A 27,123-nucleotide genomic window follows, 5' to 3' on the forward strand; every position below is an offset into this window, starting at 1 on the left:
TCTAATCCTATCCTGTGTGATACGGTCTGCTGAGCTGCTGTATCTAATCCTAACATGTGTGATATTGTCTGCTGAGCTGTGTATTTAATCCCATCCTGTGTGATACTGCCTGCTGAGCTGTGTATCTAATCTTATCCTGTGTGATACTGTCTGACGAGCTGTGTATCTAATCCTATCCTGTGTGATACTGTCTGCTGAGCTGTGTATCTAATCCTATCATGTGTGATACTGCCTGCTGAGCCATGTATCTAATCCTATAATGTGTGATACTGTCTGCTGATCCATGTATCTAATCCTATAGTGTGTGATACTGTCTGCTGATCCATGTGTCTAATCCTATCCTGTGTGATACTGTCCGCTGAGCCGTGTATCTAATCCTATCCTGTGTGATACTGCCTGCTGAGCCGTGTATCTAATCCTATCTTGTGTGATACTGTCTGCTGAGCTGCTGTATCTAATCCCTTCATGTGTGATACTGTCTGCTGAGCCGTGTATCTAATCCTATCCTGTGTGATACTGTCTGCTGAGCTGTGTATCTAATCCTATCCTGTGTGATACTGTCTGCTGAGCTGTGTATCTAATCCTATCCTGTGTGATTCTGTCTGCTGAGCCGTGTATCTAATCCTATCCTGTGTGATACTGTCTGCTGAGCCGTGTATCTAATCCTATCCTGTGTGATACTGTCCGCTGAGCCGTGTATCTAATCCTATCCTGTGTGATACTGTCTGCTGAGCTGTGTATCTAATCCTATCCTGTGTGATACTGCCTGCTGAGCCGTGTATCTAATCCTATCCTGTGTGATACTGTCTGCTGACCTGTGTATCTAATCCTATCCTGTGTGATATTGTCTGCTGACCCGTGTATCTAATCTTATCCCGTGTGATACTGTCTGCTGAGCCGTGTATCTAATCCTATCCTGTGTGATACTGTTTGCTGACCCGTATATCTAATCCTATCATGTGTGATACTGTCTGCTGAGCCGTGTATCTAATCCTATCCTGTGTGATACTGTTTGCTGAGCTGTGTATCTAATCTTATCCCGTGTGATACTGTCTGCTGAGCTGTGTATCTAATCCTATAATGTGTGATACTGTCTGCTGATCCATGTATCTAATCCTATAGTGTGTGATACTGTCTGCTGATCCATGTATCTAATCCTATCCTGTGTGATACTGTCCGCTGAGCTGTGTATCTAATCCTATCCTGTGTGATACTGCCTGCTGAGCTGTGTATCTAATCCTATCCTGTGTGATACTGTCTGCTGACCTGTGTATCTAATCCTATCCTGTGTGATATTGTCTGCTGATCCATGTATCTAATCCTATCCTGTGTGATACTGTCCGCTGAGCTGTGTATCTAATCCTATCCTCTGTGATACTGTCTGCTGAGCTGTGTATCTAATTCTATCCTGTGTGATACTGTCTGCTGACCTGTGTATCTAATCCTATCCTGTGTGATATTGTCTGCTGACCCGTGTATCTAATCTTATCCCGTGTGATACTGTCCGCTGAGCCGTGTATCTAATCCTATCATGTGTGATACTGTCTGCTGAGCCATGTATCTAATCCTATCCTGTGTGATACTGTCTGCTGAGCTGTGTATCTAATCTTATCCCGTGTGATACTGTCTGCTGAGCCCTGTATCTAATCTTATTCCGTGTGATACTGTCTGCTGAGCCGTGTATCTAATCCTATCCTGTGTGATACTGTTTGCTGACCCGTGTATCTAATCCTATTCTGTGTGATGCTGTCTGCTGAGCCGTGTATCTAATCCTATCCTGTGTGATACTGTCTGCTGAGCCGTGTATCTAATCCTATTCTGTGTGATACTGTCTGCTGAGCCATGTATCTAATCCTATCCTGTGTGATACTGTCTGCTGAGCCGTGTATCTAATCTTACCATGTGTGATACTGTCTGTTATATAGTGTCAGCGTTAGAGGGACACTAAACAAAGTGAAGTTTCTTCCCGGCCTGATGAGATGTGAAGGGTTTGCTGACCCCCCAAGTTAGCGGTGGGCGGAGCTGTGACTACCTCCAAGGTTTCCTTTATTCATTCGTTTGCCACTGCCAGAATGTAATGAACCGTAATGAACGGGGTGCAGTGAGGCTTTAGTTCCCCCGGCCGGCTCCACACGGGGGTATTAGAAGCCATTGATGTCAGGGGGGTCATTCACATTTCTGTATTTTGAGCGCCTGCTGTATCCTTCTGCGTATTTGCACTCCACAGGTCCCCATAGAAGTCAATGGGGGTGCGTAAATGTACACTGAGAGGGATGCGGGAAGCACTGCGAACACATCAGTAATCAGCCATTCAATCGGTTTGTTTGTTTGCGGCTCGCAGGTGAATGCGCCTTCCTGGGGCAAAGAGTACAGGGAACTATACAAAAGAGCGTTGTTCATTCCGCAAGACCGCCGCGCTCCGGACTACTACTCTCAGCTGCTTCATGGCGTCTGAAGGGTTGTTCCTACGAAGCAGTAAGGAGCAGCGGATGTCTTGTGAGAAGCTTCGTGGATCTGAATTACGGATCAAGAATGCATTTAAGGATGATATTAGGAATGAATGACCGTAATGGCGTCTGTCTGTATGAATGGCGGCTGCATCCGGCTGTGGATGATAGGTGGAGTTGTCCTTTAAGCTATACCTGTTCCTAGAAGCCGGGCATTGGTGTTCTCATCTGTTTTCTCCCTTGTGATACTTGCTGACCTGGTAAGCAGATGTCCCGGAGCCGCTCATCAGCAACGTACAGGACATGGCGGTCCAGCGAAACGGGATTCCAGGAACGGCGTCCTCTCATCTAACACCGCGCCCACGGTGATACCAGAGAATAAAACCTGGCAGCATCAACTACGGATATCTGTATGTGGGGTGAAGGGTGGCATGTCATTCATGCCAGGGAATGTAGAGTGGTTCACTGATATTGTATCACACATGAAAGGCTTAGATACAGAGGCTCATTACATAGTATCACACATGATGGGATCAGATACACACCTCAGCAGACAGTATCACACATAATAAAATTAGATACATGGCTCAGCAGACAGTATCACACAGGACAGGATTAGATACACAGCTCAGCTGGCAGTATCACACAGGACAGGATTAGATACACAGCTCGTCAGACAGTATCACACATGATGGGATTAGATACATAGCTCAGTAGATAGTATCACACAGGATAGAATTAGATACACGGCTCAGCAGACAGTATCACACAGGACAGGATTAGATACACGGCTCAGCTGACAGTACCACACATGATAGGATTAGATACACAGCTCAGAAGACAGTATCACACAGGATAGGATTAGATACACAGCTCAGCAGACTATCACACAGGATAGGATTAGATACACGGCTCGGCAGACAATATCACACATGATAGGATTAGATACACAGCTCAGCAGGTTGTATCACACAGGACAGGATTAGATACAGAGCTCAGCAGACAGTATCACACAGGATAGGATTAGATACACGGCTCAGCGGAGAGTATCACACAGGATAGGATTAGATGCACAACTCAGCAGACAGTATCACACAGGATAGGATTAGATACAGCAGCTCATCAGACAGTATAGCACATGATGGGATTAGATACACAGCTCAGTAGACAGTATCACACAGGATAGGATTAGATACACGGCTCAGCAGACAGTATCAGACATGATAGGATTAGATACACGGCTCAGCAGACAGTATCAGACATGATAGGATTAGATACACAGCTCAGCTGACAGTAGCACACAGAATAGGATTAGATACACAGCTCAGCAGACAGTATCACACAGAATAGGATTAGATACACAGCGCAGCAGACAGTATCACACAGAATAGGATTAGATACACGGCTCAGCAGACAGTATCACACATGATAGGATTAGATACACAGCTCAGCAGACAGCATCACACAGGATAGGATTAGATACACAGCTCAGCAGACAGTATCACACAGGATAGGATTAGATACACAGCTCAGCAGACAGTATCACACATGACAGGCTTAGATACACAGCTCAGCAGACAGTATCACCCAGAATAGGATTAGATACACGGCTAAGCAGACAGTATCACACAGGATAGGATTATATACACGGCTCGGCAGACAGTATCACACATGCTAGGCTTAGATACATCACTTATACTGGACAAGGTCAGTAGGCTATCATTTTTATTTGTAAACTAGTAGTGCAGCGGATCGTTGAGTAAACAAGACACACATATTGTATGGAAGCATGGAATGGACCCCGACGCCGTCCTTCATGGGGTCTCCTGACGCGTTATTTCTGGCAGTGGAATTGGTCGTTCTGTTGGATGTTGCCAGTTGGTGTAATACCCCTTTAAGACTTATAGACGTCCAGGGATTTGGTTTCTACTTGTTCCCTTATAGCCTCCATCCGGGGGCAGAGTGGCAGTGATGTGGGGGTACACGGGCCGCGGTGCCACTCAGAGTGGCAGTAGCTCAACAGTAGGCAGTAGGTCTGATGGCTCCACCGTGAGCACCAGATAGGGGCCCACTGCCGATCCTGTACTCTACGGCCCTCTAGTGTCCGGGTCCTGTACTTCCAAGGGACCGTAGGAGCTACAATGCCGCCCTGTGCTGCTCCCTCCTGCCAATTCCATTATACTCTAGGACATTTCCTGGCACCCTGGATTACCAGAATACCACTAGCTCTACATAATGTACATTTCATCATCATCATCATCATCATCTCCTTTCCCTCTTGGACTTTGCCCCGTTTTATACCCAATGGCACAAGGCGTGGCATCTGTCCAGTTAATATTAGGTGCTAACGAAGCACATTCCAGTCAGTTAGAGACTGGCGGTTAATGGGCCACTTGTACAGTCTGCAGCGCCCGCCAAGCGAATGTAAGACTGCGAGTTTTCTGATCCCCTCCATATAATCCCCCGGATCCTGGTATCGCGCAGCCTTCACCCACTGGATCCGCCTACAACATGGCTGCCACATGGGTGGTCACCAGGAAGGATTCCTCTAGTGGATTGTGACCCCAAAATGTCACGGCTCTTTAATGGGGGTCTTCCCAGGAGCCATGCACCATCATCATCGCCCTCTTCAGCTGCTCATAGCTCACGAACATGACGATATTCCAGGAGCCAAGTCTGAGAAATGCCGGGACGAACCTGCGGAAAGGAACCCCAAAATTAAAAGACAATTCACCCCTGAAATCTTCCATATAGTCAGTTCTGTTTCTGTGTTTCAATATAGAGGAAAGCCAGGGCAACCGGATCATGAGGCGATCTGAGCCTGCTGCCTCAGGTGGCTGTCTGCAGGACCTCAGAGGCGGCGGCCGTCTGCAGGACCTCAGAGGGGGCGGCCGTCTGCAGGACCTCAGTGGGGGCGGCCGTCTGCAGGACCTCAGAGGCGGTGCGCGTGTGCAGGACATCAGAGGCGGCGGTCGTCTGCAGGACCTCAGAGGCGGCAGCCGTCTGCAGGACCTCTGAGGCGGCGGCCGTCTGCAGGATCTCAGAGGCGGCGGCCGTCTGCAGGACCTCAGAGGCGGGGGCCGTCTGCAGGACCTCAGAGGCAGGGGCCGTCTGCAGGACCTCAGAGGCGGGGGCCGTCTGCAGGACCTCAGAGGCGGGGGCCGTCTGCAGGACCTCAGAGGCGGCGGCCGTCTGCAGGACCTCTGAGGCGGCGGCCGTCTGCAGGATCTCAGAGGCGGCGGCCGTCTGCAGGACCTCAGAGGCGGCGGCCGTCTGCAGGATCTCAGAGGCGGCGGTGGGTTGCTGTTCGGCTGGGAATTATTTTTTAACGGCCATATTAGAGGCCGGTAAAAAGTAATATTTCACTCTACCTGCGAACTGGCTGGGCAGCAACCTGACAAGCATTCAACTCACTCTGACTGCAACGGCCGCTACTGTAGTCAGAATGTGACCCCTGACCTCTTCCCCCTTGCATCTGCGTTCCTGCATGCAGTCACCAGCCTGAATGCAGTGTAGATGCCCGGAGGGGATTAGGGGAAAGGTCGGAAATCACATTCTGGGACCACTATTATTAATGGAGCCACCATGGCGGTCACTATTACTACTAGGGCCACTATGGTGGTCACTATTACTACTAGGGTCACTATTACTACTGAGGCTACTATAGGGGTTACTATTACTACTAGGGCCACTATGGGGGGGGTCACTATTACTTCTGGAGCCACTATGGGAACCTCTATTACTACTGAGGCCCCCAACAGGGTCACTATAACTAATGGGACCATTAACCCCTTCCCTCACCATGACATAAGGGTACGTAATGATCTCGCGCTATCCAGCAGCGGGAGCTGTCTGTCAGTCATAGCTGGCCTCCCGCTGCAGCAGGGGTACATCGGAGATGCGCCCTCCGCTGTTAACCCCTTCCCTGCCGCAATCTATGTAGATCGCGGCATGGGAAGTGTTCACAGAGGGAGTGCACTCCCTCTGTGAAGTTGCCGGGCTCTCGCGATATAATCTCAGAGAGCCCGTCTGGTTGCCATGGCAACAGGATGCCAGATACCGGCGTCCTGTGTTGCAAGAGTCTATAATGGCTGTATAAGCGATAAGGCATGGCAGGACAGAAGTCCTGCAATGCCTTATCCCAGTGATCATCAGTGCTGTGCTTTAAGTCCCCCCAGAGGGACACAAATTGTGTAAAAAAAGATAATAAAAATGTAAAAAAAGGAAAAATGTAAAAAAACCCTTTTTTTTATGCTTTTTCTCATATTAGCATAAAAAAATGTAAAAAAAAAATAGCACATATTTGGTATCGACGTGTCCGTAACGACGCGTACAATAAGTTGCACATGCCTTTTATTCTGCACGGCAAAAAGCGCAAAGTAAAACGCTAAAAAACAGAGGCAAAATGCTAATTTTTAGCATTTTGCCTCCCAAAAAATGCAATAAAAGTGATCAAAGTCGTATATTCCCCAAAATGGTACCAATAAAAACTACAACTCGTCTGGCAAAAAATAAGCCCTCAAAGAGCTCCGTCTATTGTAAAATAAAAAAGTTACAGGACTTTGAATGCAGCGATTTAGAAAAAAAAGTAATTTCCAAAAAAAGGGTTTTTACTGCAGAAAAAGGGAAAAACCTAAAAAAAATGTAAGAATTTTGGTATCGTTGTAATTGTACCGACCCACAGAAAAAATGGATTGTGTAATTTATACTGCATGATTAACGCTGTAAAAAAAAACTAAAAATACTCCAAAAATTTATGGCAGAATTGATGCATTTTCTCTTCCTGTTATCATAAAAAAATAATAACAGTTTTACAATACAGTCAATGTACCCCAAAAATACTGATAAAAACTGCAGTTCGCCGCGCAAAAAACAAGCCCTTTAATGTCCGCGTCAACGGAAAAATGGAGATGAAAATCCGCCAAAAATCATTGCGTCCTTAAGCCCAATATAGGCCCTTAAGGGGTTAACTGGGTCTCCATTAATATTGTTGCTACTAATGGAGCACTTACTGTTTGGGTTACTATTACTCTGTGACTTCAGACAAGTCTCAATGGTTCAGATTTATGTTGGGTATCTTGTGCATTGGCGCATTAAATGCCTGTAAAAATGAGTGTTTTGGGCTTTTTTGTTTGTTTTTGCGCCATTTAACACATTGCCTTAGGCAGTATGAAGGCTTGGGGCAATCTTAAGTTAAATGACAACTTTTCATGTCATTTGTGCATCATGTAACCTTGCAGCCCAATGAAGTCGTGTTAAGTTAGCATGAGGTGCAGTCTTGCTGTTCCTATGATGCAACTACTGAATAGTGCCAGATCCTCTGCAATAGTTCGAGGAGGCTCACAGCACTGGCAGCTCATCCATTTTGCAGAGCAGCCTTAGGATGGCATTGCATAATTGCGCAATTTGCCCCTGGAGTTTAATTATGTGCTGATCCATTATTACAGCTTACCCCTTGTAAAATGCCAGGCTGCCCTCGTTAAACAGCATGGTGAAGGCACAGTTCAATGCATTCTTGTACTGCCCAGCTGAAGAGTTCATGTACCGAGTCTTCACCACATCCACTGGAGAGGCCACGATTGTTGTACAGAAGCCGGCGCCAAACGCAGCCACAAAATGACACGGCAGATTATCTGCAAATGATTCATCATATAGCAAGGGCTCAGTAATATTTCAATATTATCCTTCTACACCTCAATGCTAGACAAACCGATGGGTACAACCTGAGCTACAACTGACTGACTACTGAGTGACACCTACAGTTGGAGGAAGGTAATACACAGCAGAAAACTAAAATATTTATATATATACCCATAATTTCTGAATTATGAGTCTACTAGACATTAGATACTAGAATATAGCTACTATAATACTGCTCCCTATGTACTAGAATATAACTGCTATAATACTGCTCCTATGTACAAGAATATAACTACTATAATACTGCCCCCTATGTACAAGAATATAGCTACTATAATACTGCCCCCTATGTACTAGAATATAACTGCTATAATACTGCTCCTATGTACAAGAATATAACTACTATAATACTGCCCCCTATGTACTAGAATATAACTGCTACAATACTGCTCCTATGTACAAGAATATAACTACTATAATACTGCCCCCTATGTACAAGAATATAACTACTATAATACTGCCCCCTATGTACTAGAATATAACTGCTACAATACTGCTCCTATGTACAAGAATATAACTACTATAATACTGCCCCCTATGTACAAGAATATAGCTACTATAATACTGCCCCCTATGTACTAGAATATAACTGCTATAATACTGCTCCTATGTACAAGAATATAACTACTATAATACTGCCCCCTATGTACTAGAATATAACTGCTACAATACTGCTCCTATGTACAAGAATATAACTACTATAATACTGCCCCCTATGTACAAGAATATAACTACTATAATACTGCTCCCTATGTACAAGAATATAACTACTATAATACTGCCTCCTATGTACAAGAATATAACTACTATAATACTGCCTCCTATGTACAAGAATATAACTACTATAATACTGCCTCCTATGTACAAGAATATAACTACTATAATACTGCTCCCTATGTACTAGAATATAACTGCTATAATACTGCTCCAATGTACAAGAATATAACTACTATAATACTGCTCCCTATGTACAAGAATATAACCACTATAATACTGCCCCCTATGTACAAGAATATAACTACTATAATACTGCCCCCTATGTACAAGAATATAACTACTATAATACTGCCCCCTATGTACAAGAATATAGCTACTATAATACTGCCCCCTATGTACTAGAATATAACTGCTATAATACTGCTCCAATGTACAAGAATATAACTACAATAATACTGCCCCCCATGTACAAGAATATAACTACTATAATACTGCCCCCTATGTACAAGAATATAACTACTATAATACTGCCCCCTATGTACAAGAATATAACTACTATAATACTGCCCCCTATGTACAAGAATATAAATACTATAATACTGCCCCCTATGTACTAGAATATAACTGCTACAATACTGCTCCTATGTACAAGAATATAACTACTATAATACTGCCCCCTATGTACAAGAATATAACTACTATAATACTGCTCCCTATGTACAAGAATATAGCTACTATAATACTGCCCCCTATGTACTAGAATATAACTGCTATAATACTGCTCCAATGTACAAGAATATAACTACTATAATACTGCCCCCTATGTACAAGAATATAACTACTATAATACTGCCCCCTATGTACAAGAATATAGCTACTATAATACTGCCCCCTATGTACTAGAATATAACTGCTATAATACTGCTCCAATGTACAAGAATATAACTACTATAATACTGCCCCCATGTACAAGAATATAACTACTATAATACTGCCCCCTATGTACTAGAATATAACTGCTACAATACTGCTCCTATGTACAAGAATATAACTACTATAATACTGCCCCCTATGTACAAGAATATAACTACTATATTACTGCTCCCTATGTACAAGAATATAGCTACTATAATACTGCCCCCTATGTACTAGAATATAACTGCTATAATACTGCTCCAATGTACAAGAATATAACTACTATAATACTGCCCCCTATGTACAAGAATATAACTACTATAATACTGCCCCCTATGTACAAGAATATAGCTACTATAATACTGCCCCCTATGTACAAGAATATAACTACTATATTACTGCTCCCTATGTACAAGAATATAGCTACTATAATACTGCCCCCTATGTACTAGAATATAACTGCTACAATACTGCTCCTATGTACAAGAATATAACTACTATAATACTGCCCCCTATGTACAAGAATATAACTACTATAATACTGCCCCCTATGTACTAGAATATAACTGCTATAATACTGCTCCAATGTACAAGAATATAACTACTATAATACTGCCCCCTATGTACAAGAATATAACTACTATAATACTGCCCCCTATGTACAAGAATATAGCTACTATAATACTGCCCCCTATGTACTAGAATATAACTGCTATAATACTGCTCCAATGTACAAGAATATAACTACTATAATACTGCCCCCCATGTACAAGAATATAACTACTATAATACTGCCCCCTATGTACAAGAATATAACTACTATAATACTGCCCCCTATGTACAAGAATATAACTACTATAATACTGCCCCCTATGTGCAAGAATATAGCTACTATAATACTGCCCCCCTATGTACAAGAATATAACTACTATAATACTGCCCCCTATGTACAAGAATATAACTACTATAATACTGCCCCCTATGTACAAGAATATAGCTACTATAATACTGCCCCCTATGTACAAGAATATAACTACTATAACACTGCCCCCTATGTACAAGAATATAACTACTATAATACTGCCTCCTATGTACAAGAATAGAACTACTATAATACTGCCCCCTATGTACAAGAATATAACTACTATAATACTGCCTCCTATGTACAAGAATATAACTGCTATAATACTGCCTCCTATGTACAAGAATATAACTACTATAATACTGCCCCCTATGTACAAGAATATAACTACTATAATACTGCCTCCTATGTACAAGAATATAACTGCTATAACACTGCCCCCTATGTACAAGAATATAACTACTATAATACTGCCCCTATGTACTAGAATATAACTACTATAATACTGCCGCCTATGTACAAGAATATAACTACTATAATACTGCCCCCTATGTACAAGAATATAACTACTATAATACTGCCTCCTATGTACAAGAATATAACTACTATAATACTGCCTCCTATGTACAAGAATATATCTCCTATAATACTGCCCCCTATGTACAAGAATATAACTACTATAATACTGCCCCCTATGTGCAAGAATATAACTACTATGATACTGCCCCCTATGTACAAGAATATAACTACTATAATACTGCCTCCTATGTACAAGAATATAACTACTATAATACTGCCTCCTATGTACAAGAATATAACTACTATAATACTGCCCCTATGTACAAGAATATAACTACTATAATACTGCCTCCTATGTACAAGAATATAACTACTATAATACTGCCCCCTATGTACAAGAATATAACTACTATAATACTGCCTACTATGTACAAGAATATAACTACTATATTACTGCCTCCTATGTACAAGAATATAACTACTATAATACTGCTCCCTATGTACAAGAATATAACTACTATAATACTGCTCCCTATGTACAAGAATATAACTACTATAATACTGCCCCCCTGTGTACAAGAATATAACTACTATAATACTGGCACTATGTACAAGAATATAACTACTATAATACTGCTCCCTATGTACAAGAATATAACTACTATAATACTGCTCCCTATGTACAAGAATATAACTACTATAATACTGCCTCCTATGTACAAGAATATAACTACTATAATACTGCCCTCTATGTACAAGAATATAACTACTATAATACTGCTCCCTATGTACAAGAATATAAATACTATAATACTGATCCCTATGTACAAGAATATAACTACTATAATACTGCCCCTATGTACAAGAATATAACTACCATAATACTGTCCCCTATGTACAAGAATATAACTACTGTAATACTGCCCCCTATGTACAAGAATATAACTACTATAATACTGCCCCCTATGTACAAGAATATAACTACTATAATACTGCCCCCTCTGTGTTGTTGTTGTAGGTTGCGGCCAGGTGTAGGTGCACATGTTATCCTCTGCCTTATCTTGAGTACTTCTGCAGTGTACAGGTGAGTGCAGCAGAACTATACGTCTGTTATCACTGTTTATTTGTATCATGTAGTGTTTAGGTAGATAGTAGGTTCCAATGTCCTCACCTGTCATTAGGTGGCGGGTAAGGATGGCTTCCTTGATCAGGTCGTAGGTGACTAGTTCTGCGCAGTTTACAATGGCGTTGCGGGTGATATTGGGTATGGTCCCTGTGTAGAGGAGAAGAATGTTAATGTCCAGTTATAATCGGAATAGACTGAAGTTATAAAATGTATCTCCTGCATAAATGTTATGGTTGCACAGCGCTCCCTGGTGGTCATATATATGTGAAAATGTTGGAAAGTTTAGTTTGTAGAATGCGGAAAGTGGGTTCAGGATCATTGACCTTAGCAGCTGGGCTTCCCACCTTTCCACAGTCCTCGGACTCCTTCCTGTTTGGCAATGGTCTTGTAGGCGTCCACTGTCCCGTTGTACCTTCTGTTACCATCTATGACTCTGACGTCAGCCTGGAACCTCACTTTCACCACGTCCGTTGGCTGGGCGCAGGTGACGGCCAGGGCTCCGGTTGTGGATCCGGCGAGAAGGCGGCACACGATCCCGGAATCTACAAGGGGAAGAATACATTACTTCTTACAGGAAAGGCACTGTGATGACACCATTATGGCTGTACTGTGATGTCACTATTATGGAGGCACTGTGGTGTCACTAATATGGGTATACTGTCATGTTACTCTTATGGGTGTGCTGTGATGTCACTATTATGGGTGTACTGTGATGTCACTCTTATGAAGACACTGTGTTGTCACTATTATGGGAGTACTGTGATGTCGCTGTAATAAAGGCACTGTGATGTTACTGCTATGGGTGTACTATGATGTCACTCTTATGGGTGTACTGTCATGTTACTATTATGGGTGTGCTGTGATGTCACTAATATGGGTGTACTGTCATGTTACTATTATGGGTGTGCTGTGATGTCACTATTATAGGTGTACTGTGATGTTACTAATATGGGTGTACTGTGATGTCACTGCTATGGCTGTACTATGATGTCACTATTATGGATGTACTGTGATGTCACTCTTATGAAGGTACTGTGATGTCACCATTATGGATGTACTATGATGTCACTATTATGAAGGCACTGTGATGTCACTAATATGGGTGTACTGTCATGTTACTATTATGGGTGTGCTGTGATGTCACTAATATGGGTGTACTGTGATGTCACTAATATGGGTGTACTGTGATGTCACTATTATGAAGGCACTATGATGTCACTAATATGGGTGTACTATCATGTTACTATTATGGGTGTGCTGTGATGTCACTAATATGGGTGTACTATCATATTACTAATATGGGTGTGCTGTGATGTCACTAATATGGGTGTACTGTCATGTTACTATTATGGATGTACTGTGATGTCACTAATATGGGTGTACTGTGATGTTACTAATATGGGTGTGCTGTGATGTCACTGCTATGGCTGTACTATGATGTCACTATTATGGATGTACTGTGATGTCACTAATATGGGTGTACTGTCATGTTACTGATATGGGTGTGCTGTGATGTCACTGCTATGGCTGTACTATGATGTCACTGTTATGGATGTACTGTGGTGTCACTGTAATTTTACTAATGCTACTCACTTTCTGACTGACGGCAGTAGAACTGCTTCACTGAGTCGTACATCCCAATACGGATAGAAGCGAACGTCATCTGTCGCTGCAGCCCCGCCACCAGCCCGTTGTAGAGACTGGCCGCCCCCTCCATCCTCACCATGGTGGAGATAGTCCCCATCACACCCTTGTACTGGACGACTCGGACGCTGGACTCGGCCAGACCCTCCCCTTGGATCTGCAGATAGGACAGGGTGAAGACTTTTGCACATATTGACCCCCCCCAACCTGGTGATCCGTGCGCCATAGACCTTAGTCACTTACCTGCAGTCTGACTTTCGCTGTGTCTAGCGGGAAGGTGACTAAATCTGCGATGCAGGCCGCCGTCCCAGCACCCACAAATTTCACCGTCAACGTGGGGGGAACCTCTGAAGGCTTCAGTCCGACCATCTTTGTAGTAGTCTTGTGGTTGTCGCCTAGCGATACGCTTCACCCCGTTACCAGCGAACCCGAGGAACGTGATACAGTGGCAGGGCTAAATCCACGTGTGAATCTGCGGAAACATATGGAGCAACACAGAGCTTACATTACTGTGTTACTTAAGGGGGCATTCCAAGCGAAAACTATTGAAGACCTGCTAAAGGGTACGCCATCAATAGCTCGGACCCCCACGATCAGCTGCTGCTTCGGCTGGCTGAATGCTCAGTACGCCACCTGCTCAGCAGTGGCCGGGTTTGGTATTACAGTTGTCTTCTATTAAAGTGAATGGAAAACAGATGAATCACCAAACCGGACCATGGATGGAGGGACGGCGTTTTGAGCCTACCCACCATTCGCAGTAGCTTTTCATTTTCCGATTGGCGGCAGACCCTAAACCGCAGACCCCCTGATCAGCTATTGATGCCCTATCCTAAGGGCATCAATATTTTTTGTACCCCTTTAATCACAGGAGCTGGGTATCTGTGCCAGACTATCAGAGTTTCCACACTGTTGGATGCCGGATTAAAGGAACTCTACTCAGTGTGTATAAAGCGATGTCATGGTGTAACAGTAATCCCCGGCACGGATGACTCCGCCGCTTTCACAATTCTTCATATTACTTCCCTTTTATATAGTCGCTTCCTGTTGAGTCATGAAAAATCACAGTAATGTTTTCCGGATCTTTCTTACTGACAAGATCACGATCCCCCCTGCGTGGGGCTCAGACGTTCCCTGCGCGGGGCTCAGACGTTCCCTGCGCCGGGCTCAGACGTTCCCTGCGCCGGGCTCAGACGTTCCCTGCGCCGGGCTCAGGCGTTCCCTGCGCCGGGCTCAGGCGTTCCCTGCGTGGGGCTCAGACGTTCCCTGCGCCGGTCTCAGACGTTCTCCGCCGAGTCAGACCGGAAGCCGCTACTCCGACCCCTGTGTAGTGGCCGATGCTTGTAACTGCAAGTGCGGCTCTTATTGAAATCAATGGGACACCATCCTGCAATTACAAATGCAGTTACCATTGATTTCCATGAGAGCTGCTCCTGCAATTATGATCGCCGGCCACTACACAAGGGTCGGAGCAGCGGCTTCCGCTTGGACCTCGGTGCACCCCGATGGGCATTGCCTGGATAACCCCTTACTGACTGCATTTACTTTCATGGGTCCGACTTCTATCAGTTTGCAAACTCAGACTAAACTTATCTGTGCCAAGTTATAAAGTTATCCCCCATCCACAGGATATCCGCAGGACATGAGATAACCTTATGATTGCTGGGGATACGACCGCTGGGACCCCCAGCGATGCCAAGAATGGGGGTCCGGTCAGTCTCTAAGTGCAGAGTCGCTGCAGGAAGGGTCTGCTTTGTGGTCTCTATATTTAGGGGTCTGCCTGTCCCGTCTTTCCAGGAGCCCCCGGGAGTTTAGTGGGGAGTTGGCGAGCATGTGATCTAACTGTAATAACGGCGCACACACGGCACGGCGCTCCAGCAGACTCTTGAACGTCAAATCATCCCATTTATGCAGTTCAGAATTTCACTTTCAGGTCTGCAGGAAAGCTGGGTGACAAACAAGATGGCCCCCAGCGGCGGTCCAGGAGCGAGTACAGACGGGCAGGAATATGGGTGAAGGGTGAGACTTGTTGACTCTTATATAAGCACCGAGTGCCAAGACATATGACCTTACCCGAGTGTGCTGATCACTAAGTAATGGGTAATGGGATCCGCAGCCTTCAGCCCTGCCAAGTCAGACCTGCGGTCACGTCCCGGCGCTGACCCGACATCCCATGAGCTGACCGACACCAGAATATCACAGAACTTATCCTCATGTGAAAAGAAATTTCCTCAAAATCGCCTCCACCCTCTTGTCCGGAGTGTCAGTCATCACTGCCGTTCTAGAATTCTATTCAGAAACCAGCAATTTTAGGATGAACAGTGAGACCTTCCATCCCCGTATATCCAGCTCCGTGATTGTAATCGGAGTGTTGGTCCTCTACATCAGACCTTACGGTTCGGTCACACGGAGCACTGCGTCAAATTTAATGTCAAAACCTGCACTGTCGGGCGGATTTTGAGCCGGATCCCCAGCGGACCGCAGCCCTTCAATAGGAGGGTGAAAACTGCTGCGGATCTGCGTGAGAAGGCGCGTGTGTATTTGTGGATTGAACAGTTTTTTTGCACCATCAAGGCGTTCGAAACAAAGACGCACCGGCTGAAATGGCCAATTAGTCTAATTGCGCAGCATATCACGCATCTCCTAGCGTATTTTGTGCACTTTTGCACATACTCCACTGACGTCTATGGGGACTTTTGGAGTGGAGGAAAATAGAGCGCGCTGCATTTTTCACGTATTTTCCCCACCCCCCGCCCGGGGCGGCCTCCGTACACCCATACAATAATAAATGATATAACATAACATACGATTTGATATGATACAATGTGATACAGGACATCATATAATATAGAAAATCTGTAATATAATGAAATCAGGCGTAGATCCGGTCCGAAAATAATGAAAAATAACAAAACACATTTTTCCAAAAATAGTAATTTTGTATAAATTTACCTAAGATAAAAAAAACAACTGTCTAATCGTATCTTCGCCACGAGTAGAGTGTTTATACCGGGAACTGAAAGTATTACAGAATGTGGAAAAAAACCTTAAAAATAATAATGAAAAATGCAAAAAAACATCCAAACAAATGACTACATAAAAATACAAACTTATTGAAGAAAAGCCGAAAAAAACATTCAATTTGAAAAAAAAAAAAAATTCAGATGAACCAATCAAAAAAATGTGCTTTTTAGTCAATATTTTCCATGCAGATAAACGACTTGCGGAGATACATTTATTATAGAAGTTCTGAAAATATATATATTTAATTCAAGTAATTACATTTGGGGTATATCGGGGGGCTGGAGGCCTCGCTTAGATTGTCAGCTCTTGTGCACAGCCTTCCTTTTGCTTAGTAGATTGTCATTACCTGCGGTCCCGGCTCCCGGTTGCCCCTCAGTGCGTCCCTCCAGGCTCGGAGTCCAGTGTTTACGGAGAGGAGCGGGACCGCAGCTTTTATATTTTGGGCACAGCAGCCTCATCTGGTTACAGGGATAGAACCCAGGGATCACTTGTCCCCAGTGTAAATCACTGAGCATGACACAGATCACAACACCCGGAGCTCCGGCCTCGTCACACCGACACTCATGTAGTGCACAACGCTGTATCATGTGTACTCAAGGCACATTCCATGCCCCATAGGGGGCGACAGTAGCTGGGGGATTATTCTGGAGTCCGGCCCAGTAATATGAGATGTAGAGCAGAAGGTGTCTGGGAAAGCTGGGTGACAACATCTGTAGGAGATGTATTGGTAGTAATAACAGTTGGAACATTTGGGTTGGGGAGGAGGGGACACTATTATTTCCTTTTTTCGCTCTGGGGTTCAGCACCGCAGGGACGGCACAAATGAATGTCTTCCCTGCATTCCCATATATACAGATAAGAGTAATCCCCTTACAGGGGCATGTGCGAGTCATTGCTGCCATCACTGAACCACCAATGTCTTCACTGCCCTCTACCTGCCCATGTCCTGGTGGTCCGCACATGAATGGAGTGGAGGATGCGCATGTGGGCTTCTGCTTCATTAAATTCATTGACCGTGCCAGAGATTGGTAAGCACTCGAACTCGGCAATTTCTGGCACTATTGCTGAAATAGATGAAGGGAAAGTACACATTCGAGTCCTCTGCTCTATTCACATGGGGACTGCTGGGACCCCTGTAAGGAACTAACCCTAAAGGGTTAAGATTGCCTTAGGGATAAGACACCTGAGGTTCCAATGTCCTCTGGTGGCCAGTATGAAAAATTGTGCAAATTATCTCCCATGTGCTGTGCTTTGATTGGCTGTCAGGAGGTCACCTGTTTGGAAGGTCCTAGAAAGAAGGAGGAAAAGAGTAGGGAATGAGAAGAGAGCCCAAGGTGATGTGCAGAGGCCTGGAGGCGCTGGCTGTCAAAGGAGACTTGAGGCCAGTGTGGTGACTGCAGCTTCTTCTGGAAAAGGTGTCTGAGGAGGACAGAGACTGCTTGCTGCCTGCGGAGACACTGTGCTACACCCCAACCTGGAGAGGTATCACAACTGCTATATGCATTCTGGAAACTGTGGTAGAGAAATGCTCCTCAATCTGGATTAGCCAAAGTCAGTAGAAGTCATACAACATACGTAAGTGAGGCCGGCCTCAAGCTGACTGTAAGTATGCACACCGTTAGGGACACAGACAAATGACTAAAAGGAATATTGCGAAGGACTTGAGCTCTTTTGGAGCTCGTAGTGATGAGCTGATATAGGGCACAGGGACACAAGCCTACACAATCACACATATTAGGGTTGAATGCTGCGTCGCATGTGGACTGCGTTGCTAGTATTAGAGTGTTAACCCCTTAAAGTACACATTCTTCAATTTACAGCCTTTTTGATGCAGTTATCTGCATTTTTGTTGTTTTGTACTGTGAACACACATTAATAATCCTCTGATAACAGTCCTAGCTGTAGTTAGCGGTAGGACAATCTACGGTGGACGGTTCATGTTATAATAACCGTGTTTATTTTTGTTTCTTTGTTTGCAAATAACTATTGTTCCTTGTGGTTACTCCATCTGCTGCATCATACCCTGATTCTACGCCGTGATACCACCCCTGAGACACCCCGCAGCAGTTGGACCCCCACCGATCACAAAGCTATCCCCAGTCCTCCGGATAGCTATAGATACCTTTAGATATTGGCACAACGCCTACAACAAGTCATATTACGCCCCTAAGGGCCCTCTAACATGTACGAACGTCCCTGAGTTCACCCTTAACAAACAGTAGAATGTTCTGAGTGCCCTTTAAACAAGTAATGAAATGCCACGAATGCCCACTTAATGTGTGATAATGATCCCCTGTGTGCCCTGTAGATCACATGCCTAGAGCGGGCCGGGGCCTACAACACAGAGGATGGCACCTGCAGCTGCAAGTGGCGCTTGCATGGGGACCCGGGACACTGGGCCAGAGGTCTGGATGCCCGCTGCTACCAATACAAGATGGGGGGGGGGGGGGGGGGGGGGGGAATCCATAGGATGGGGATTCTAAAAATGTTTCACCTCATCTGTCAGGTTTAACCTCTCGCTGACCGGACTATTTTGTGCCTTAAGAAGCAGGCGGTTTTCATTCTCGCATTGCAAGAGCCACAACTCGCTGACAGCCGGAGCCTCTGTGGGACGGGCTGTGTCTGCCGCACTCTGGGGTCCAGATAATGTGTTGTATGACTTCTATTACACTTTTTGGGGGGTGAGGTAGGCCCCCCCTCCCCCCCCATATAGTCCGCCATTGTTTTGGGGTTTGCTTTAACACCGTTCTTATCTGTTTAGCGCGATTCCTGCGACACCGAGTTTATAGAGATGGTTTTACTAGTTTAGCACAAAAAACATATTTTTAAAGCTAACCAACCCCCTGCATCGCAGCGTTCTAAGACCCAGAACATTGTTGTTCCCGGCGGCGGAGCGCTGGGGGGTCGTTGTCTGCGGTACGGGCTGTAGGCGTCATTAGTGCCGGTTTGCGGTATATGGGGCCGCTGGTTGGTATTTATTGTGTTTTTCTGGGTGGTGAACGAAAGAAAAATAACAATTCTGGAGTCTTCTGTCGGGCTTCCTGCTGCCATGGGAGCCCATTGGTGGTCTGCGACTGCACTGCGGGGTGCTGATGGGTAACAGCAGGAGCCCCCTCCGCTGCCATCTGCTTCATGCTGCAGTTGCTATTGATTCTGGCATGTAAGGGGTTAAACTAAAAAGGGATCCAAGGTTTCTCCATTCCTGGCAGTTAGAGCAGGAGCCCCGCTGTCAGTAGTCAGCTAAGCCACCGCCTAAGGCCTCTTTCACACGAGTGTTGTTACGCGACTAAGGCCGACTGTTCACGGGCGATGCGGATGCAACCCGGGAGCAGGAGCCGCTGGCGAATCTCTGACGGTCAGCCCTATCTAATAGATAGGCTGACCGCGGAGAATCGGGGCAATTCGCAGCATGCTGCGAATTGCCAGTCGCAAGCGGAGAACCACTATGATCCTCTGCTCGTGGACTGGTGCCGGCGCTTTCCATAGCTATGCTATAGGAAGCGTCAGACGGTGTGATTGGCTGGTGGTTTGCCGCCTTCGAATAAACTGCCGTGGATGTGGCGCCTAACTTAAAATCACGACCATCAAAAGCATTCATTCAGATGGGTGAATATTAGCCGCGGTAAACGTCCGTCCGGCCGATGATTTGACGCGGCAGGATAAGTTCGGTCTTGCCCTATCTATCGGCTACGATCAGCTGGCGGCTCCCATAGGCTTCTATGGGAGCTGCCGGCAAGGGAGGGGGAGGCAGTTTAGCAGCGGCTAGCGCTAGTAGACCATGTCAGCCGGCTCTATTGGATTGTACAAGATTTCTCCCGGCTGAAGGTATTCTGGGCTGCGGTGTTTATACGCGGCACCCGGCCGTGTGAATGGATGAGAAAACGCAAATTTTAGACTTGGTCGCGGCTCTTTCTCGTCCATGTGTTTTTCGTCCATGATGCGCATTGCCCGTCCGAAAGAGGCCTTGGAAAGATGTGTGTGCAGGTGTGAAGCCCAGTAGTGACCGTCACTAAGGGGTTAAAGCTTTCTAGGTATATCTGTTCCTGAGGACGCTGGATAACAACCAGTATGGCCGCCGTTACGGTCGCCCCGGGGGTCGTGACTCTAGAGTCCTGAAATATACAGGGGTGTTCAGGGGGGGCGCTCTTTCACATTTCTCTCCAGCACTGTAAGGGTTATTATCCCATTTTTCCTTTACGTTGCGGACTTCTCATTCCCAGAAGAGCAAACACATCATTCTCGCTAAGTAATTGGCGCGCCCTGTGAGTGGCCGGAGGCGTGGGGGCCGGTGGAGGGCCGCTCCTGGTGACGTATACAGCACTGTGCAGAGGAGAAATCATCATAGGCTTAGATACAGCGGATATACACAAGCAGTGTCCCACATTAGAGGCTTAGATACAGCTGATACACACAGGCAGTATCACACATAGGAGGCTTAGATACAGCTGATACACACAGGCAGTATCACACATAGAAGGCTTAGATACAGCGGATACACACAGGCAGTATCACACATAGAAGGCTTAGATACAGCTGATACACACAGGCAGTATCACACATAGTAGGCTTAGATACAGCGGATACACACAGGCAGTATCACACATAGTAGGCTTAGATACAGCTGATACACACAGGCAGTATCACATATAGCAGGCCTAGATACGCAGTCCCTGCTGGTGATTACTGGGATGTGGTGATTTACAGTCGGGCGGTCTAGTCTATATAGATGTCACCGTTCTCTCAACGACTGGCCAACAACTTTGCGGAGAGGTGAGGCGTGTGCCTCCCGCTGAATGCTGATTGGCTCCTGCCTTTTTTGAACATTTTGCCCTGGCACTCATTGGTTCCCGATAACACATAATACACGCGGGTGACCCTCGACCTCCCTGCTGGTCTTTGATAGAATACATGCCGCTGCCGCCCCGCACTGGCTTGGCCTTCGACGGAATACCCGCAGTAGTGAGCGTCCAAGACCGCTCCCATGTATTTATGTGGGTTCAGTGAAAGAGGCAACCAATCAGTGGAGGGGTTGAAATTTCAACTACAGACTCATCAAAGACCCCCACGCCCCCAACAATATGTTCAGCAATCACGAAACAAGTGAACACCAATCTCTCCGTAAAAGTACATAAACAACAATCATTCTACACTTTAGCGACTACTTCGAGCGACTACGCAGGCAGTAGTTGTCTCATGGGAAGCCACCCTTACTTAAAAATCTCCTTCTGTTTTGTGTACACAGCTCCTATGCAGATCTGTCTGTCTCCATGGTTACAGACTACAAGCAAATCCTGTGTAGTCTGATCCTGCAGTCATGTGTTACTCCCATCCCTCTTTTACCGTCTGTAGGTTATGAATAAGAGGGGTTCCGGGTGTAACTACTGTATAGGGGGTGTGCCTGACAGATATGGATATTAATGGCACATACACTACTTGGTGATGGGTCCTCCTACAGATATAGCATTGGAGGGGCAGATACAAGGATCAGACTACACAGGGCTTGTTTGTAGTTGTAACCTTACTGCATGCTACAGGGAGCTATCACAAACAGTCTTACTGCATGAACACGGTACCAGAACCAAGCTTCTTGTGTAGATGAGATACCAGAACCAAGCTTTTTTTGCACAGATTTTGTAGCTTTCGGAACCTCTGTTGTTGAATCCCATTAAAGTACAAGATAAAATACTACAGCATGCGGTGCTATTCAGTCCTGTAAGATGCCAGAAACCGAACAGATACCAGTATATTCAACAGAGGGCATTGGGCATCATTCAGTTCTGCCATATGATGGCTCAGTCGGGCACTGGGTGCTGTTCACCTGCTGTGTAACGAAGCAGGAAAACGGAAGCTAAAAGGGTTGATGTGAGCAAAACCTTACTGCATAGATATGGAACGAGAACCAAGCATATTGCATAGATACAGTACCAGAACCGAGCTTACTGCATAGATACAGTACCAGAACAAAGATTAGAAGCATTTTTCAAGTTGCAGGTGAATCTCAAGAAAAATCTTTGTGCCCACATACAGGGGATGCCCACATGCCTGAAACCGATGTATTATAATCACCCACTGAGGTTTACACCCAAAACTGGAGATTTTTGACCCCTTAGTGATGGCCGATACGGGTGTTTTTACTGACTTCCTAATGCGTTTTAAACCTGCACAGACATCTTTTTAAGTCGGTTGTTTGGCTGACTACTGCTCTAACTGCCAGATACCTGCACCCGCAGCAGCTGTGATACCTGCATCCCCTGGAGCAGTGATACCTGCATCCCCTGGAGCAGTGATACCTGCATCCCCTGGAGCAGTGATACCTGCATCCCCTGGAGCAGTGATACCTGCATCCCCTGGAGCAGTGATACCTGCATCCCCTGGAGCAGTGATACCTGCATCCCCTGGAGCAGTGATACCTGCATCCCCTGCAGCAGTGATACCTGCATCCCCTGCAGCAGTGATACCTGCATCCCCTGCAGCAGTGATATCTGCACCCCCTGTAGCAGTGATATTTGCATCCCCTGCAGCAGTGATATCTGCACCCCCTGTAGCAGTGATACCTGCACCCCCTGCAGCAGTGATATCTGCACCCCCTGTAGCAGTGATATTTGCATCCCCTGTAGCAGTGATATCTGCACCCCCTGCAGCAGTGATACCTGCACCCCCTGCAGCAGTGATATCTGCACCCCCTGTAGCAGTGATATTTGCATCCCCTGCAGCAGTGATACCTGCATCCCCTGCAGCAGTGATACCTGCATCCCCTGCAGCAGTGATATCTGCACCCCCTGTAGCAAAGATATCTGCACCCCCTGTAGCAGTGATACCTGCATCCCCTGTAGCAGTGATACCTGCACCCCCTGTAGCAGCGATACCTGCACCCCATGTAGCAAAGATATCTGCACCCCCTGTAGCAAAGATATCTGCACCCCCTGTGGCAAAGATATCTGCACCCCCTGTGGCAGAGATATCTGCACCCCCTGCAGCAGTGATATCTGCACCCCCTGCAGCAGTGATATCTGCACCCCCTGCAGCAGTGATATCTGCACCCCCTGCAGCAGTGATACCTGCGCCCCCTTCAGCAATGATACCTGCATCCCCTGTAGCAGTGATACCTGCACCCCCTGTAGCAGTGATATTTGCATCCCCTGCAGCAGTGATATCTGCACCCCCTGTAGCAGTGATACCTGCACCCCCTGCAGCAGTGATATCTGCACCCCCTGTAGCAGTGATATTTGCATCCCCTGTAGCAGTGATATCTGCATCCCCTGGAGCAGTGATATCTGCATCCCCTGGAGCAGTGATACCTGCATCCCCTGCAGCAGTGATACCTGCATCCCCTGCAGCAGTGATACCTGCATCCCCTGCAGCAGTGATATCTGCACCCCCTGTAGCAAAGATATCTGCACCCCCTGTAGCAAAGATATCTGCACCCCCTGTAGCAGTGATACCTGCACCCCCTGTAGCAGCGATACCTGCACCCCCTGTAGCAGCGATACCTGCACCCCCTGTAGCAAAGATATCTGCACCCCCTGTAGCAAAGATATCTGCACCCCCTGCGGCAGAGATATCTGCACCCCCTGCAGCAGTGATATCTGCACCCCCTGCAGCAGTGATATCTGCACCCCCTGCAGCAGTGATATCTGCACCCCCTTCAGCAGTGATATCTGCACCACCTGTTGCAGTGATACCTGCACCCCCGTGAGCAGTCATATCTGCACCCCCTTCAGCACTGATACCTGCACCCCCTTCAGCAGTGATACCTGCAGCCCCTGCAGCAGTGATACCTGCATCCCCTTCAGCAATGATACCTGCATCCCCTGTAGCAGTGATACCTGCACCCCCTGTAGCAGTGATACCTGCACCCCCTGCAGCAGTGATATCTGCATCCCCTGTAGCAGTGATATATGCACCCCCTTCAGCAGTGATATCTGCATCCCCTGCAGCAGTGATATCTGCATCCCCTGTAGCAGTGATATCTGCACCCCCTGCAACAGTGATATCTGCATCCCCTGTAGCAGTGATATCTACATCCCCTGCAGCAGTGATACCTGCACCCCCTGCAGCAGCGATATCTGCATCCCCTGCAGCAGCGATATCTGCATCCCCTGTAGCAGTGATATCTACATCCCCTGCAGCAATGATACCTGCCCCCCCTGTAGCAGTGATATCTGCATCCCCTGCAGCAGTGATACCTGCACCCCCTGCAGCAGCGATATCTGCATCCCCTGCAGCAGTGATATCTGCATCCCCTGTAGCAGTGATATATGCATCCCCTGCAGCAGTGATTCCTGCATCCCCTGCAGCAGTGATATCTGCATCCCCTGTAGCAGTGATATCTGCGCCCCCTGCAACAGTGATATCTGCATCCCCTGTAGCAGTGATATCTGCACCCCCTGCAACAGTGATATCTGCATCCCCTGTAGCAGTGATATCTGCACCCCCTGCAACAGTGATATCTGCACCCCCTGCATCAGCGATATCTGCATCCCCTTCAGCAGTGATATCTGCATCCCCTGTAGCAGTGATATCTGCATCCCCTGCAGACCTGATCTATGGGATTACTATTCATGCACTTCCATCCAATCCATTACTCTAATCTATCAATACATTTGTAAGGACTGTAATCAGACATTACGGAGAACTCACGTTCCTGGAGGAGCGGCGGTGGATGACATCAGCCCTGACATCGTGTGCGTCCGTCTTATATAGGACACCACGCTGCAGAAATGGGTAAATCTGCATTGGAGAGATAAGAGCTGCTGAGTCACATCCATCAGAAGAGAGAGGACGGTCCCCAGCGAGAACTGCTGCAAGTTTCAAATAAAGTTTGTGCTTCAATTCCTCACTGCTTTCAAGATCTCTGCTTCCTGTCAGCGAATAAGAACATTCATTGTGTATATTTACAGGCTGACAGCCCGCCCGGACGTCATCCTCCTCGCTCGCAGCAGACATCATGCTAAACATCAGAGCGCACTGCAAGCCGCAATAAATTCTGCAGCAAAGTCTGCAGCGACCTGCAGTTTGATGCAGAATTGAAAATGGCTTCAAACCTGCCGGCAATTCTGCATCATAGTCCACAGTTAGAGCTGCAGATTTAGGTGTGGGATTTCACAGCATCCTGCGGTGTAAGGGCGGACACCCACTGGGGTTTTTTTCTCTTGTGCTGTGAGAGCAAGTGAAAACACTCGCAGCGCAAGAAAAACGCTGTGATATCGCCAGTGTTATCAATGGGGCCAGCGGCAGCAGCGGCGCCACATTGAAAACCTAGGGAGGAGACCGCGGACTTCTGTCACAGCTGTGGCAGGAGTTTCCTTCATCCCCGCGGGCATCGGGGGGGCTAAGCGCTGGTTGTAATTGGCTGAGCGCTCAGCCAATCAGCACAGCCCTTTGAGGAGGCGGGGATTTAAAAATGCTGCTGAAAGTGCTGGACAGCAGTGCAGGGGAGCCAGCCGGAGTAAAGTTTGTTTCTGTTTTTTTAACCAGCTAGGGATGATTTTTAGTAAAGGGCTTATATTTCAAGCCTTTCCCCGAAAATCATGCTGTGGGGGTTGCCACAAAACCACCGCTTTCAATGGGGCCGGCGCCAGCAGTGACAACCCTTTGAAAGCAATGGGATAGCATCCTCGGCTTCTGTCACAACTGTCACAGCTGTCACAGAAGTCCGCGATATTCTCCCTGTTTTCAATGGGGTTAGCGCTGCTGCCGCTGGCCCTGTTGAAAACACTGGCGATATCACAGCGTTTTTCTTGCACTGCGAGGCGAGTGTTTTCACAGGGTAAGAGAAAAAAAAAAGAAACGCCAGTGGGTGTGCGGCCTCATTCTGTCCTGCGTGAACAGTCCCATAATAGGACCAGCAGATGTGTGAGCTGGGTAGGGTCAGGCAGGTTTTCACTCTCCATCTAAATACTGAATGTTCCCATTTACTGACAGCAAACAGAGATCTTGAAAATCGTGAAGAAATTGAAGCACAAGGGAAGCAATAGAAACACACAAAATCACATTGACTGCGTCTATATGCGCCGCGAATATGCAGGTTTTATGTGTATTTCGCACACATTCACTGCAAGAGCCTATTGGTCCAGATAGAACTGGCTGCGAGTCTCTTCATGCGGTTGCATGTAATGTGATAAAATGTGCTTGTGTGCATGAAAAACGTTCCATTCGTTATAGCGGTAAAC

General features: G+C 46.3%; 1 protein-coding gene across 1 annotated transcript; it reads right to left on the minus strand.

Moving 5' to 3' along the window:
- Window positions 1-4,157: 4,157 nt before the first annotated feature.
- Window positions 4,158-25,657, minus strand: LOC136590062 (dicarboxylate carrier SLC25A8-like). The gene is made up of 7 exons (XM_066588344.1): window positions 25,592-25,657; window positions 14,174-14,402; window positions 13,880-14,087; window positions 12,631-12,828; window positions 12,332-12,433; window positions 7,900-8,080; window positions 4,158-5,144 (listed from the first exon to the last, which is right to left on the minus strand). The coding sequence occupies exons 2-7, from the start codon at window positions 14,297-14,299 to the stop codon at window positions 5,030-5,032; spliced, it is 930 nt and encodes a 309-aa protein (XP_066444441.1). The 5' UTR covers window positions 14,300-14,402; window positions 25,592-25,657; the 3' UTR covers window positions 4,158-5,029.
- Between the last annotated feature and the right edge of the window lie 1,466 nt (window positions 25,658-27,123).

The sequence above is a fragment of the Eleutherodactylus coqui genome, chromosome 1 (genome assembly GCF_035609145.1).
Source record: "Eleutherodactylus coqui strain aEleCoq1 chromosome 1, aEleCoq1.hap1, whole genome shotgun sequence".
Taxonomy (NCBI): Eukaryota; Metazoa; Chordata; class Amphibia; order Anura; family Eleutherodactylidae; genus Eleutherodactylus; species Eleutherodactylus coqui.